The 17,047-nt window shown below is 38.6% G+C and overlaps 1 protein-coding gene across 5 annotated transcripts in view; it reads right to left on the bottom strand.

Annotated features, from left to right (window-relative positions):
- Positions 1-17,047, bottom strand: part of atp2b3a (ATPase plasma membrane Ca2+ transporting 3a) — a 40,533-nt gene that overhangs the window by 6,028 nt on the left and 17,458 nt on the right. For 3 of the 5 annotated variants that reach the window (XM_079827190.1, XM_079827193.1, XM_079827192.1), the window contains exons 7-20: positions 16,519-16,557; positions 9,700-9,864; positions 8,640-8,854; positions 8,309-8,551; positions 7,940-8,181; positions 5,983-6,217; positions 5,609-5,788; positions 5,103-5,190; positions 4,786-4,892; positions 3,080-3,271; positions 2,439-2,652; positions 2,076-2,287; positions 917-1,024; positions 628-810 (exon numbers count right to left, since the gene is read on the bottom strand). In XM_079827190.1, coding sequence (XP_079683316.1) covers positions 628-810; positions 917-1,024; positions 2,076-2,287; positions 2,439-2,652; positions 3,080-3,271; positions 4,786-4,892; positions 5,103-5,190; positions 5,609-5,788; positions 5,983-6,217; positions 7,940-8,181; positions 8,309-8,551; positions 8,640-8,854; positions 9,700-9,864; positions 16,519-16,557 — 2,423 coding nt within the window. Of the gene's footprint in view, positions 1-627; positions 811-916; positions 1,025-2,075; positions 2,288-2,438; positions 2,653-3,079; positions 3,272-4,785; positions 4,893-5,102; positions 5,191-5,608; positions 5,789-5,982; positions 6,218-7,939; positions 8,182-8,308; positions 8,552-8,639; positions 8,855-9,699; positions 9,865-16,518; positions 16,558-16,755; positions 16,822-17,047 lie in introns of all 5 variants that reach the window. The other 2 variants (XM_079827189.1, XM_079827191.1) reach the window with 1 other exon arrangement.

Raw genomic sequence — 17,047 nt, 5'->3', positions numbered from 1 at the left:
CGGAAAAATCATCGCCAAGATGGCCCATAGAATCACCATTCACCAAGTCTGATATGACAGAAATGGTTAATGAATGTATGAATTTAGGATACATAAATTGCTAGCCATGACATTTTTATTATTAAAATATTTTGAGATGTGGAGGAAATTACATTTGTTGGTTCAGAAAGTAAATGCAAAACTTAAGTGCCTATACTTGAAGAAACATTGTGCATACAAACCACATTAATATTTAAAAATTCAAAAAGTCCAATAATAGTTACCAAGGACTGACATAATACATGGAGACGCAAGTAGAAGAGCAAAAAGGACTGAATAAAACAGCGTGATCAAGCAGCAGAGAGAATAAAGGATGAAGTGAGGGAGAGAGAGATTTACAGCACAGAAAGCTTGTTAAATATTAATATTTCATCAATTTATAAAGGCTGAAGAAAGAAGAAAGAAAAATATGTTTGAGTTATGAGGAAAGTAAAGTTTGAAAAAAGTGCGCAAACTAGAGCATGTGGCACAGAAGGCATTTGGTATATTTTAAGGCAGTATGTGTCTACGCGGGAGCAGCTGTCCCTGTCAGAAACGATGGAAAAGCAACATTAAAACAGACAGGAAAAGACAGAGACTGAACGTCACCTGCGTCTGAATTCGGTTGAGTCCTCGGAACCACAGGATCTGTCCTCGTCTCAGCTCTCTCTCGGCATGGTCAATCTCATCCTCATCATCAGCTAGATCTTCATCCATCATCTCGTCTGGAGCCGGCCCGTGGCCCGCTTCTTTCAGACACCTCAGCTGATGTGTTGGCACCGATGATATCACCTATTAAAAAAACAGTACACTAAAGTCAAACAAAAGCTGATATTTTTGAAACTCTTTCTGTTTTTGAGAGCATCTAGAATGGCAAAGCGGTCACTGCAGAACTTACCTGTCCCCAGAGCAGCTCTCCCATTCCCACAAACAGGCACCAAAGCCACTGCTCCACATTTAAGGGGGAACAGCTAAAGGGTTTCCCACCAAACTGCACAATCACAATCTACAAATCACAAACAGAGATATAGGAGTGGAGTGGTTTACTTTCATCTGTGTGTATAGTACAAATGCATCGTATATAATAGATACAACGCCCGGCCAAAAAAAGTTTCTGTTTGGATTTAAGGCAAATGCTTAAAAGTCTATTATTGAAACATTATTGCAGTGATTATTACGTTTCTAGCATGTTATATGTTTGGCAACAGTTCTTCTAAACCTAATTGATGGAGTGTGTAGCTTTTCATTTCTTAAATAACCATGTAGGAAGACACATCATGGCCATATTCCAGGATAACAATGTCAAGATTCATCAGGCTCAAACTGTGAAAGAATGGTTGGGAGGGATTGCCAAAACAAGATCTTAACCAAAAATGTATGCACTTTTTGATGGAAATAACATCACATTCACAACATTTATTTCCATCAAGAGGTGCATCAATTTAAATATTAATAGTTTATTTCTTAATTCATGTGAGACCATAAACATGGCATTTACATATTAAAATGTATGATTCATAATGCTATACTTTTAAAAGAAGTATAGCATACCACACTCCTTAAGATTTTATTTCAGCTACCTAAACTATCGTTCAAAGATTTGGGGTGAGCACAATTTTTTTCAAAGCTTTTTTTTCAGTACTTTTATTAAGCAAGGACACATTAAAATGGTCAGAAAAGGGATTAGAAAAACTATTTTTAAGAAATGTTTCTTGAGTAGCAAATCTGTGTATTAGAATGATTTTTGAAGGATCATGTGACATTGAAGACTGTAGTAATGATGCTGATATTCAGCTGTCATCACAGGATTAAATTACATTTTAAAATATATTATAATAGAAAACTGTTTTTTTTAACTATATATTACTGTTTTTACTGTATTTTTGATCAAATAAATGCAGTTTTGGTGAACATAAGAAACTGCTTTTTAAAAATCTTTTAAAGATTCCAAACTAAACATTTCAATGGTAGTGTGTATAGATTGCATTCAATTTATAAAGACCAATTGACAAGTAGAAATTGAAATAAAAGTTAAATATCTATTTGTATGTGTTCACCTGTATTGCAAAGGTCCCCAGTACGATTGAACAGAAGATGGGGTTTGAGAAGATTCCATCGAACACGTTCCTCTCTCCGTGGATCTTACGGGCATTGATCTCATTAAAGAGTTGCATGAGGACAAATGTGTTAAAGATGATGGTGTAATGTTCGGAGGGAGGAGAGTGAAGCGGAGCATTACGGCCGCTGTCTATATCAAAGATCCTCTCCCCTGCACAAAAGGTCAGGGAAAGATGAAATGAATATCCAAAGACAGTATACAATATCAGCCAATGCTGATAAATAAAAACGGCAGATAACAGAGTATGATCCTTGTAGATGTTAAAAGATAGAACAGAACTTATGTGTGCAAAGGAACGTACCTACGAACAGCAGAGAGAAGATGATGATGAGCTGGTAGACTGCATGTCCGAGGATGTTTTTCATCATGGTTCTCGATATGAGGGGGTTGTTTCGGCCGTAGGGCTTCCTCAGGAGCAGCGATTCAGTGGGCGGCTCCGTGGCAAGAGCCAGAGAAGCAAACGTGTCCATGATCAGATTGACCCACAGCATCTGCACAGCCTTAAGAGGTGAATCCTACACACAAAGAGAACAAAAATAAATAAAATCACAGATTAAATATCAGGTTTTATATATTCCCACCAAGGCTGAATATCTTTGATCATAAATACTGTAAAAACAGTAATATTGTGAAATATTCTCACAATTGAAAATAACTTTTTTTATTCCTGTGATGGCAAAGCTCACATGATCCTTCAGAAATCATTCTAATATGCTGATTTGGTGCTCAAAAAACATTTCTTAATATAAATATTGAAAAAAGTTGAGCTGCATAATATTTTTGTGGAAACCATGATTTTCGAAAGTTCGAAATGTATTTATTTTAATCCATTTAATGCAACCTCTCTGAATGAAAGTATAATATAATGTAGTATGTAAGTATGAATATAATACAAAAAAAAAATAAGAATGGAAGTGCGTACACATAAGTGTATGCATGTACCTGCGTGATGCAGGCACCAGTGAAGGCTACTATGACAGCCACCACATTCACTGTGAGCTGAAACTGTAAGAACTTGGAGATGCTGTCATACACGTTCCGTCCCCACATCACGGCCTTTACTATGCTGGAAAAGTTATCATCTGTCAGGATGATGTCAGAGGCCTCCTTGGCCACATCTGTACCAGCAATGCCCTATGCAAGCAGAAAAAGAGCATTCACACATCTATTAATCTGGTTTGTTTCATTTTAATAGTGAATTTTAAAAATAAATATCACACCTTTGTTTTCACACTTGGGGCCAGATTTACTAATAGCTTGCACCAGCGCTTAGTGTTAAAAAATTACTGTCAGGATTTACTAAAGACTGAAAAGGTGTGGAGGGGCTGACCTTGCATATGCATTTGTAGGAGTTTCCCTTTCAGACAAAAAATTATGGGAGGAGAGTATTTAAATGAATCATGAAAGGTGATTTGCTAACGTTTGCGCTTGACAATTTACTGGTGTTGCGACCATTATTTACCACCCCAAAAAAAGCATGTCTTAAAGGTGCAGAGTGTAGTATTTATGAGGATCTATTGACAGAAATGCAATATAATATACACAACTATGTTTTCAGTGGTGTATAAATACCTTACATAATGAACCGTTATGTTTTTATTACCTTAGAATGAGCCATTTCTATCTACATTCACCGCAGGTCTCCCTCTGGCTTGGCGTGCTCAGTTGGGGACACTACATTTTTCAACTTAATATTGAAATAAATCTAATGATTAAACTATATTAACCATATAAACTAAATTACTGATCTAAAGCCCACACTGCCACTGTATGATAATTGAAATGAACTGATGACATAACCGTTTTCTCCAGAATGGCTAGACGTCTGAATAAAGTTTTGCTGCATTATTCTCCTGTTTAACACTGTAAAGCTGCCTTGAAACAATCTGCATTGTTAAAAGCAACATATAAATAAAGTTGACTTCACTTGACTTACAGTGAAGTCACCATTTTGTGCCGCATATTTCTACAGTAGCCTTAAAAGGACAAACTTCTCTACAGAGCGCTAGCTCCTCTCTGCTGTCACAGACGACATCTTTGTCCTGTGTCGGCCACCGTAGCTTCTATATGTGCTTCGAAAGGGAGGGGTGAGCCGTGGGCGGTTGCATTTCGCAAGCTCACCACTAGATGCCGCTAAAATTTACACAGTGCACCTTTAAATTAGATGCTAATTTTCACTGCTCTTGGTAGATTGTGTTGGTCATTATGGAAATTATCCATCTACGTCTGTGTTCTTTAATCTGTGCGTCGTCAGTAGATCACACGCAGAACTTTCCACTCCCATCTTTGCTTTTTTGGAATTATACTCTTACTAAAATTTGCCCTGTTTTGTAAATCTGGCCCTTGGTATATTCCCATTCTTAAATTTCCCAGTTGAAATGCTTTGATGAAATGCACTGCAGTTAGTTCATATGAACTTTTCAAATGAACTTGAAGTGAGGTTTAGAAGATGGCTTTTAAACTAATCAAAGAAATAAACCTTACTGTCACTCAAATCTGAGCCCCACAAAAAAACGTAAGTGTTCACTGAATGTCTCATATTTAGCTGCATTTGGGTTTATCATTACACTTTGTGTAACAGAAACAGAGCCTCAAAAATATATGGACTTCTCGCAATTTTTATATATTTAGTGGATGGATCTTCTCACCATTGCAAACCCCACATCAGCTTTCTTCAGAGCAGGTCCGTCATTTGTGCCGTCACCGGTGACTGCAACCACCTGCCTTTGTTCTAAAACGGTGCTGTCTATGATACCTGAACACAAGGCACACACGAAATAAACATAAAAATCTTAATAATCAAGATCAAAACATTTGTTCATCCTCATCAACATCAGTAAAAGCTCTCTGCTCAAGTCACCATAAATGTCATCATATCATTTTTGCAATGTCCTGCATATGATTATGAGAGATGTAGTCATGTCCAGAGGTACAAAGGATGAACGCAACTGAGGGGGAGACTCACCTTTGACAAGTGTGTGTTTGTCTGTGGGGGAAGAACGAGCAAGAACTCTGAGCTTGGGCCAAATTTTATCAATGCGCTCTTGCTCAATCTGAAAAAAAATTGAAAAGAAAATTAGATATATCTACACTACCATTCTAAAGCTTGGGGATGGAAGGAATTTTTTTTTTTCAATGTTTTTTCAATGCATTCAGAATGCATTTGTTTGAGGAAATCTTTTGTAACATTATTAATGTCTACTGTCACTAAATTTATTGCATCCTTGCTGAATAAAAGTATTAATTTCTTTATAAAAAAAACGTACTGACCACAAATTTTTGAAAGGTAATGTATGTAACAACATGTATCGTCACTCATCTAGACATTTTTCACTGGCTGTTATGTATTCCATTGTTAATTTTGTGCATGTTGTGTTTTGAGAATGAATCTTGGCAATAAGGTAAAGATTTATAGTAATAATTCCTGTATAAGCTCTGTACATAACTATAAAACCTGGAAGCACGGTATACCTCTCCTTTCTCATTCCTGATTCGCCTATTGAATTCCTTCCCATCTATACACAGGAAGTCATCGCCAGGACTGATGATGCCACACTTGGCAGCAATGGCACGCGCAGTGTTTATGTTGTCCCCCGTCACCATACGCACAGTGATGCCTGCTCGTTGGCACTTTTTGATGGCATCTGGGACCTGATTAGAATTACAATTAGAACAGATATCAGATATCTGAACAGATATCGGTGTCATAAATATCCTTCATATACAGCATGATTATGATTAAAGATTTTTAGAGGTTATAGAGGTAGGTGTAGTATCTTAGATAAGAGAACTGCAGACTGCAAACAGAGAAAACACAAACTACTATCTAAGACAGGTCTGCATACCTCCGGTCGAACAGGGTCTTCAATGCCGACCACGGTGATGCAGGTAAGGTTGGAGACAATGTCTGTCTCGTTTTCCCAATCTGGCATGGGGTCAGCTGGAAGCTCCCGGTAAGCGACGCAAATCGTACGAAGGCCATCGCATGCCATCGGTTCAATCACTTTCTTCACCATCTCATCTTTGTCCCGTGGCTTAAAAACACGAACCTCACCGTCGCGGCCTAAGATGAACGAGCACCTGGGATGAAGGCAGAACGGTTTAATTTCTTTTTACACTGCATTTTTTGCATTCCTTTTAACACTATATTTATTTCAAGCACTCTCTTTAGACAAACTGCAGTCAGTAGAAAAAGAAAACTTTGTTTAAAAGGGATTAATAATCAAATGAATGGCAACCTTAATGCCACATGCAGAACACAACATTTAAACCTCCGAACACTCATACTCTCCATTCTGAGAGCAGTGTGGGGTTAAAATAGTCTCTGAATTAAATATTTATTGATCAAGGCTATTTTTTCTGTTCTATTTGGCACTTTTCACAAATTAGGTTCAGATTAGGCCTTAAAGAAACATAGTCCTTAGTTTTTAACTTTATCAAATGGCCAGTGAAATAAGCTTTACAAAATGTTGATTATCAATATCAGAACTAAATATACTATAACTATTATGCCTTTCAAAGTAATATACCAATCAAAAGTAATATTTGATAAAAAAAATACAGTAATTGTGAAATATTATAAGTTAAATTACTTTTTTAAACCCCTTAACTGTCACCGTCCCACTGGCGGGACACCTGGCACTCTTTTTTTGATTGCCTTTTTTTTGTATCATATATTTTAGAAATTATCATAAATTAGGTATCATTCGAAAGCTTACAAACTCAAAATTCATCCTGTGAAAACCATTTTGAAATTGGAAGTTGCGTTACCATGGAAATGGTACTTTAAATTCTTCTAGCGGGCTCCTCCCCCTAGTGGGCGGTGTCATGTTTCATATTACGGTACAACATTTATTTTAACTACTTTATTATCAAAATCTTTTCTAATCTTGACAAAACACATTGTCGGAAAGGTCTAAGTCTCAAGGTTCCATATTTGGTGACTGTTTTGTGATGGAAGTGACATTTGGACAGAAATGTACAGGAAAATGCATTAAAAAAAACAATCAATGGAATTTCAATGACATCCGGTGGCTATTTTTGGTACAGCGCCTAAACAAAATCTCATGGGAACTTCAATTTTTGTGATAACTTCAAATTTGGAACACAACTTGGTTAGACATATGGCTTTGATTTTATAGTAATTTTAGATTAAAACATTTTTGTAAAATATATATTTTATATTAAATAAAAAATATTTAGTACAGTATTTTTTATTTACAGTAAATTTAGACTTCCATAACTTTTTCATCCTTTCATATTTTGAATGCTTTTACTTCAGCAACAATCCGCCGAGTGTCTGCTTTAAAACAAGACCAAACTTAGGTCTATATTCCAAAACATTCCAGAATTACAGCCCTTTAAGTTTGGATAGTGCATTTTCATGTGTATTCTCAAAAAGGGGGGTGACAGTTAAGGGGTGTTAAAAACATTTAAAATATAATTTATTCCTGTGATGGCAAAGCTGAATTTTCAGCATCATTACACCAGCCTTCAGTGTCACATGATCATTTAGAAATCATTCTAATATGCTGATTTGGCGCTCAAGAAACATTTCTTACCGCATTTAAAAATAGCTAGGCTGATTATTTAAGTGGGGAAACAGTGATATAGTTTTCTTAGTGATCTTAAACAAAAATTTTGAATAGTAGTATAGCATAAATATGTTTGAATAGTTTTTAGTACATTGAATTTCATATCAGTCCAACTTCATTTTATCATTACAATTTAATTATTGTGATTTTTAAAAACACAGGTAGGACAGGACAAATTCACCACGTACACAAAGACAACGGAACGTACTTTTTGAGCAGGATCTCAGAGGCTCCTTTGCTGTATAAGCGGAAGCTTCCATTAGGCATCTGAATGACTGTGCTCATGGATTTTCTAACAGAATTAAAGGTGTAGACTTTATAGAGCTTCTCTTCAGGGATCTGTTCCCTTACAGCTTGGTAGTCCTGTTTCAGATCCAGCACGAGTGCCAGCAGAGCACACTCGGTCTTATTACCCACCTGTTTGGGCAGCCCACCTTCCTTATCTGCAGCCTAGGGGAAGAGGTGAAGAGAGAGGAAGGAATGTGAATGAAAGGATGAAATGAGGGTTGTAAAACGTATTAAAATCACTGTAATGCATGGGCTTTCTTGCTTTATAGCTTTAGTAAAATCCTCTCACCATTATTTTGGAGGTGTAGGCGCAGTTCACAGCAATAGCACTGCTGATGAGCTCCAGTGTGCGGGGGTAAATCTGATCTGGTGTTGGGATGTCACGGAAGTGCTGGTCCAGTATATAAATCTGCACCACTGTCATCCGGTTTGTGGTGAGGGTCCCTGTTTTATCTGAGCAAATAGCCGTGGCATTGCCCATAGTCTCGCAGGCATCCAAATGACGCACCAGGTTATTGTCCTTCATCATTTTCTGTGGAAAGACATTAATAGGAAGTGTTCAAATGTGCATTCTTCGACATAACGTTACAGAAAATGCCAATTATTAATTTGTAACTAACCTTTACGGAATAGGCCAGTGATATGGTGACAGCCAGTGGCAAACCCTCTGGCACAGCCACCACCAGAACTGTAACTCCGATGATGAAGAATTTGACAAAGTACTGCACATAAATAGGTGTGCACTCCGTCAGCCACACCCGTCCCTGAATGACGAATGTTTCGATCACGAAGTACAGCATCAGGATAATCACAGTGATGGCGGACATCACCAGACCTGGAATAAATCATACATCTGTTTGCTTAGAAATTATTGGCACACCTTCTCTTCAAAGAGGCGAAAATAACTGAAGACCAAAATGTACACTGCCGTTCAAAAACTTTGGGTCGGTACAATTTATTAATGCTTTTGAAAGAGTCTCCTATGCTCACCAAGACTGTAATTATTTGATCAAAATCCAATAAAAACTAATATTGTGAAATATTATTACAATTTAAAATAACTGTTTTATATTTTAATATATTTTAAAATGCAATTTATTCCTGTGATGGCAAAGCTGAATTTTCAGCATCATTACTCTATCAGTGTCACATGGTCCTTCAGAAATCATTCTAATATGCTGATTTGGTTCTCAAGAAACATTTCTTATTATCAATCAATATTTTTGTGTAAACTGTGATATGCTTTTTCAGGATTCTTTGATAAATTGAAGTTGAAAAGAACAGCATTTATTTGAAATAGAAATAATTTGCATCATTATAAATGTCTTTACTGTCACCTTCTAAAAAGAAAATCTTACTGACCCCAAACTTTTAAAATGGTAGTGCATCACATCAGAAATTATGAAAGTGACATAAATGTGGTAACTGAAATAACACCATTCTTTATCATGGAAACAACTTATATACACATAACATAACAAAATATTAATTTATACTTTGGGTGATTTTTTTTTTTAAACGATGGATTTGTTTACAAAAAGTATTAATTTCTTTAAAAAAAAAAAATCTTGCTAACCCCAAACTTTTGAACGGTAGTGTGTAATTTAGAGGTTCGGTGAAACATTTGACTCTAAGTATGAGCAAAAGTAATAGTGAAGAACTAATAGTAGACCTCCCCACCTGCTTTCCCGATTTGCACTGCCAGCTTGGTGAGTTTTCCCTGAAGAACTGATTTCTCCTTCTTGGGCACACTGGCTTTTTTCTTCTCTTTCTCCTCCACTTCCCCACCTTCTGCACTCTTCAGAGGCTGCATCTCCATGGCAACAGCCTCATCCTGTTTCTTAGCTATAGTGGGTGGAGACGAAGTGATCAGGCAGTCAGAATTGCAGGTAACTGTTGGAAATGTTTAGAATAGCACTTATGGCTCATTTGCACCGAGCGGTACTGTTCAGTACAGAACAGAACAGTACGGTACACAATTATTTGCATTTTGATTGACAGAAGTTGTGAATGGTACCAAAAACTTGTCTGGCTATCAGCAGACCAAGCTCAATCTTTTAGATTGAACATTGGTCTGGGGAGTCTGCTCTGTATTTTCTACTGCACAAGAGGCGTGATCAACAGACATAGTTCAAATGACTCTGTACGCAACTGGATAGTCCTTCAACCAATCAGACAACAAGAGGTGTGATCAACGGGCATAGTTCAAATGACTCTGTACGCAATTGGATAGTCCTTCAACCAATCAGACCACAAGAGGTGTGATCAACGGGCATAGTCAAATGACTCTGTACGCAATTGGATATTCCTTCAACCAATCAGACCACAAGAGGTGTGATCAGCGAGCATAGTTCAAATGACTCTGTACGCAATTGGATAGTCCTTCAACCAATCAGACCACAAGAGGCGTGATCAACAGGCATAGTTCAAATGACTCTGTACGCAATTGGATAGTCCTTCAACCAATCAGACCACAAGAGGTGTGATCAACAGGCATAGTTCAAATGACTCTGTACGCAATTGGATATTCCTTCAACCAATCAGACCACAAGAGGGGTGATCAACAGGCATAGTTCAAATGACTCTGTACGCAATTGGATAGTCCTTCAACCAATCAGACCACAAGAGGTGTGATCAACAGGCATAGTTCAAATGACTCTGTACACAACTGGATAGTCCTTCGAACCAATCAGACCTCAAGAGGTGTGATCATGGGCGCCGTATAGGGGGGAAAAGTTAGGACAATTCCAAGGGCCCCTGACAGAGAGGGGCCCCAACAAATAGGTAAAAACTAATTCATTTTTTTATTATATTATACACTATATAAACTATCATCATTGAGTATATTTCAAATAATAATACAATTAATGATGTCTTTGATTTTACTTATTTTGGCAATAAGTTAAATATCCCCATTGACCAAAAAATAAAACATTAATATTGACCGACCACACCCCCCTGTATCTGCATGAAATGGTTTGGTCCTGCCTTAGCGCACTCATCAGAGACGGTCGGACGGACGGTGATTAGTTAGTCCCAGACAGTCAATCACGGCGCGCTAAAAATACAGAGCGATCATAATGTTGAGAAGCAAAATAAAATCTGGTTTTCAGAAAAGGAAAGAGAGAAAGGAGAGAGAGGAAAGACGAAAGACAGGGTGTCGTTCTGTATCCCAGTTTTTCCACCAAGAAAGGTGGGTAGCCTTTAGTCTGTGAGTGGTATTATTAACCTGTTGTCCATAATGAAATAAGCTAGCTAGCTGCATGCTAGTGTTAGCCTAGTAAGCCTACATTTCATCAACATTTAATCAGTGCAGGGAAACGTTTAGCAAGATATTCATATTAAATCATTGTCCATGCCCCTTTTAGCAGACTTAACAACAGAGGAGTCACCAGCACCCCAGTCTCCCCATAACTGCACCCCTCCCTGTCCCAGTGAAGAAGGTGAGCAATACTGTGGTAATGACTTAGCATCATTACAGGGAGACTGTGTGTGGTTCTCTGTCTCTAATCTATTGCTCTTTTTTTACCATAACAAAAATGAAAATGAAATATTTATTAATGACAGAAATCAAACACAAATTATTTTCTCACATAATGACCATTATGACATAAAAACAAAACTCCTGTCTGTACTGGATGCAGTTAGAAACAATGAGTAAGTTAGCTTACCTCAACCTGCATGTAAATTACAGACAATATTAAAATAATCCAGTTTGATGCGTTCATTTAGACTGAATTTTGGCCGTTGAATGACATCTATAATACAGACTTTATTATTCCCATCATGAAGGACAATTTATTTGAGAAGCTTACACACACACACACACACACACACACACACACACACACACACACAAATCTATTTAATGTATGTAATCAAGTCGTGGTGATACTATAGGTCATTTATGTCATTGTTCTTTAGTGTTAGTGTCATTTATTGGTATATGGTATATTTTAATATCCTGTATATATCACAAATAATGACTATTGTAACGCTTGCCGTAAAGCAAGTCAAATTTGTAGTTTCTTATGTCTTATTCGAACTACAGAAACGCGACCCGATCTGGCAATCTTACATAGTGTGGTAATAGCAAATATAGAGACGCAAAGCAGAGGCATAAGTGCCTTTCACCCTGTTACAACTTGATGAACCACTGAAACGATTTTGGAAACATTATTTTAAGGTAAAAATGTTTACATACTGTTGCTTTAAGGACATTTTTATGGTTGCTTTTAATCTTGCATCAAATAGTGAACTGCATAATGTATGCAGACTTGCATTTACAAATCACCAGCAGTAAATATTGTGCTAGTACTAGTATTGAACTACAAGAAGCAAGACAGTTGCAAGCCTTTGATTAGAGTTATGTAAAGCTTTTGATGGGACAGTTAGGTCCTAGAGATTTGGTGACAACAGCTGCGCAGAGGGGGCCCAATTAGATTTTTTTGTCATGGGGCCCAAAATTCCTGGCGGCGCCCCTGGGTGTGATCAACGGGCATAGTCAAATGACTCTGTATGCAATTGGATATTCCTTCAACCAATCAGACCACAAGAGGCGTGATCAACAGGCATAGTTCAAATGACTCTGTACGCAATTGGATAGTCCTTCAACCAATCAGACCACAAGAGGTGTGATCAGCGAGCATAGTTCAAATGACTCTGTACGCAATTGGATAGTCCTTCAACCAATCAGACCACAAGAGGTGTGATCAACAGGCATAGTTCAAATGACTCTGTACGCAACTGGATAGTCCTTCGAACCAATCAGACCTCAAGAGGTGTGATCAACGGGCATAGTCAAATGAATCTGTATGCAATTGGATATTCCTTCAACCAATCAGACCACAAGAGGCGTGATCAACAGGCATAGTTCAAATGACTCTGTACGCAATTGGATAGTCCTTCAACCAATCAGACCACAAGAGGTGTGATCAGCGAGCATAGTTCAAATGACTCTGTACGCAATTGGATAGTCCTTCAACCAATCAGACCACAAGAGGCGTGATCAACAGGCATAGTTCAAATGACTCTGTACGCAATTGGATAGTCCTTCAACCAATCAGACCACAAGAGGTGTGATCAACAGGCATAGTTCAAATGACTCTGTACGCAATTGGATATTCCTTCAACCAATCAGACCACAAGAGGGGTGATCAACAGGCATAGTTCAAATGACTCTGTACGCAATTGGAAAGTCCTTCAACCAATCAGACCACAAGAGGTGTGATCAACAGGCATAGTTCAAATGACTCTGTACGCAACTGGATAGTCCTTCAACCAATCAGACCTCAAGAGGTGTGATCAACGGGCATAGTCAAATGACTCTGTACGCAATTGGATAGTCCTTCAACCAATCAGACCACAAGAGGTGTGATCAACAGGCATAGTTCAAATGACTCTGTACGCAATTGGATAGTCCTTCAACCAATCAGACCACAAGAGGTGTGATCAGCGAGCATAGTTCAAATGACTCTGTACGCAATTGGATAGTCCTTCAACCAATCAGACCACAAGAGGTGTGATCAACAGGCATAGTTCAAATGACTCTGTACGCAATTGGATAGTCCTTCAACCAATCAGACCACAAGAGGTGTGATCAACAGGCATAGTTCAAATGACTCTGTACGCAATTGGAAAGTCCTTCAACCAATCAGACCACAAGAGGTGTGATCAACAGGCATAGTTCAAATGACTCTGTACGCAACTGGATAGTCCTTCAACCAATCAGACCTCAAGAGGTGTGATCAACGGGCATAGTCAAATGACTCTGTACGCAATTGGATATTCCTTCAACCAATCAGACCACAAGAGGCGTGATCAACAGGCATAGTTCAAATGACTCTGTACGCAATTGGATAGTCCTTCAACCAATCAGACCACAAGAGGTGTGATCAGCGAGCATAGTTCAAATGACTCTGTACGCAATTGGATAGTCCTTCAACCAATCAGACCACAAGAGGCGTGATCAACAGGCATAGTTCAAATGACTCTGTACGCAATTGGATAGTCCTTCAACCAATCAGACCACAGGAGGCGTGATAAACGAGCATAATTCAAATGACTCTGTACGCAATTGGATATTCCTTCAACCAATCATACCACAAGAGGCGTGATCAACAGGCATAGTTCAAAAGACTTTGTACGCAATTGGATAGTCCTTCAACCAATCAGACCACAAGAGGCGTGATTAATGGGCATAGTTCAAATGACTCTGTACGCAATTGGATAGTCCTTCAACCAGACTAATGATCCATCACTTCTCTATCCGTCATTGTGTTAAACACGGCAATAGCACGCCAGGTGGATAAGCCGGTTTGTGATTGGTCCCCGCAAATTTGTATCAGAAACAGGATAGAACAATGTACAGGTTTCCAGCCTGAGCTGCAGGGCGAAATCAAATTACCAGCAGATCGGGCTTGGTTTACCCAGTCCAACCAAAATTGCGAGCCGTACCACTTTTTTGGGACCCTTCCATTGGGGCAGTGGTTCCCAACCACGTTCCTGGAGGACCCCCAACAGTGCACATTTTGGATGTGTCCTTTGTCTGACACACCCACATCAGGTCTTGGAGTAGCTACTAATGAGCTGATGACCTGAATCAGGTGTGTTTGATTGAGGAGATGTGCACTGTCGGGGGTCCTCCAGGAACGTGGTTGGGAACCACTGCATTGGGGTACCTAGCACAGTAGTCCGGTATCTAAAGGGAGGAGCTAGACTCACTGCAGAACGTTGATTGGTTGACAGAGAATCGCCACTTGCGCATGCTTTTTAGGATGTGTATTTCCTTGCAGCCTGAGCTCAACAAAGATTGTCTTCTTCTTGTGACAAACAGCCACATACTGAGAAGCAAGAACAAGATCTGCTGTATGTCCTCCATTGTTGTTTAACTGTGTCGCTTTCTTCTTTGCGCGAGAATGACGTCACTACACCACGCCTATCATAAGGGTACTGTTGGCAATGCAATCCCTCCAGAAAAACGCGATTATGTGATCGCATGATTTAATGCATAATCAGCCAAAGTCCGCATATTTATGCGGGGGCCGCATTTTTTCAAATACACCGCACTTTCGCAGCGTAAATTGCCTATTTCCGCGTGCAAAATATGCGGGGCTAGCATGATTTCATAATCCCCGCATTTTCGTTGCAAAAAAGTGGAAAAATGTTTGTTTACTTCACACAAGAGCCGCCATTTCCCCCTATTGCCATGGGAACGTTTTGAAGTGACGTAATTACCCGACGTGAACGTCATCAAAAAGCTGCAAACCCCGTGGTGAAACCATAGATATCAGTGAAACCATGATGAAGCACGCAAATTCCCATTTGCCAACAAAATAACAGCAAAAGACCACGCAAAGCAGTTTCCCGAAGTGTTGACCGATTTCAAAACACAGCATCATGAAGCTTCGAAGCGTTATGAATCAGTGAGTCGATTCAGCGGTTTGGATCACCTCACGTACCTATTTCAGCAGTTTGTTTATTTATAAATTTTTTCAGAAGTTAAACAATTTTTTCAGAAACAAGATGAGAACTTAAATATTCCCAGCACTTTCTGTGATGTAGTGCTTTTTTTCTCTTTTTCATCAAACCGCAGTTTTTGCAAGTTCCCGCAATTTTATCGCATAAAATTGCATAAATATCTTGCATTTTCCATCGCCTTTTTTAAGAAAATGTGCCGCATAATCAAGGATTTTTGCCCGCAAAAATCACACAAAAAAAGCCGCATTTTTCTGGAAGGACTGGCAATGGAAACGCAAGCCGAATCCGGGTTTATGGTCCCGAATCGTACTGTACTGTAAAATGGTAAATGGTAAATGGACTGCATTTATATAGCGCTTTTAACAGACCAATGGCCATCCAAAGCGCTTTACACATTGCCTCACATTCACCCATTCACACACCGACGGCGGTGTCAGCCATGCAAGGCGCCATCCAGCTCGTCGGGAGCAGCTGGGGTTAGGTGTCTTGCTCATGGACACCTCGACACTTGGTCAGGTGGAACCGGGGATCGAACCACCAACCTTCCGGTTTGTAGACAACCTACATGAACCACTGAACCACTGCCGCCCACCACTGAACCACTGCCCCCTGTACCGTACCACACGGTGGAAATGAGCCATTACAATACTACACACACTATTGTATATATACTGTATCCTGCTCACAATATTATTATTTGATCTGACTGACATGAGACATTTTACAAAATAATTACAAATGTTAATAATGATAACGATAAAATATTTTACATACCATAATAGCAGGATGACACTCAATACATTCAAAGTGATGGTCAATCTGACAATAATGTACAGTTGCATGCTACAATCGGAAGTGCCTATTACTACACTATTTCATATTCAACTTTGTTCAAATAAATAGTAGGCAGTATACAGTATATACTGTGCATTGTTCAGTTTTTATAAAATAGCCTGCATAATGACTTCATCTTATCATAAATCTATCTGAACTCATTTCTACATCGGTCTTGAAAGTCACCTTTATTTTGATTGTTCTCCAGGGTCCCATCTTGTTTCCCTGTGAAAGGTAATAGAGACATTTAAACAAAACAAATAGTGTTTCCGCTGCTTGAGGTCAATGTAGCTGACATGAGAGAACAATAAAGTGCATGAGAAAGAAAACATAAAACATGGAGGGATAATATTTGACAGATATGGAGAGTTAAAACCAGGATGTCTGTTTATGAGTCATCTCTCTATTATGAATGTCACCTACCATTTATGATGTTGTGTTCTTTGGCTTCAACACTGGGGAACTGCATGGATGAATTACTATTGACCTCTGATAGAATTGTTGGATAGGACAAAAACGAAGGTGGTATGTAAAGACATAAAATAAAAACCTAAATGCTGAATAAAAACAATGAAAAATCAACCCAAATGAGTGAGCAACATTTCAGTGCATCGAAATAGAATTGACCCAGAACATTAGACATTTTGTATCTGGATCATTCTATGTGGGTATTCAAGCAAAATTATTTTCTTTTACAATGTTCATGTTTATTCAT

Source organism: Gobio gobio (assembly GCF_949357685.1).
Source record: "Gobio gobio genome assembly, chromosome: 10".
NCBI lineage: Eukaryota > Metazoa > Chordata > Actinopteri > Cypriniformes > Gobionidae > Gobio > Gobio gobio.
Note: the sequence above shows the minus strand (reverse complement) of the source record. Positions and strands in the feature narration are given on the sequence as shown.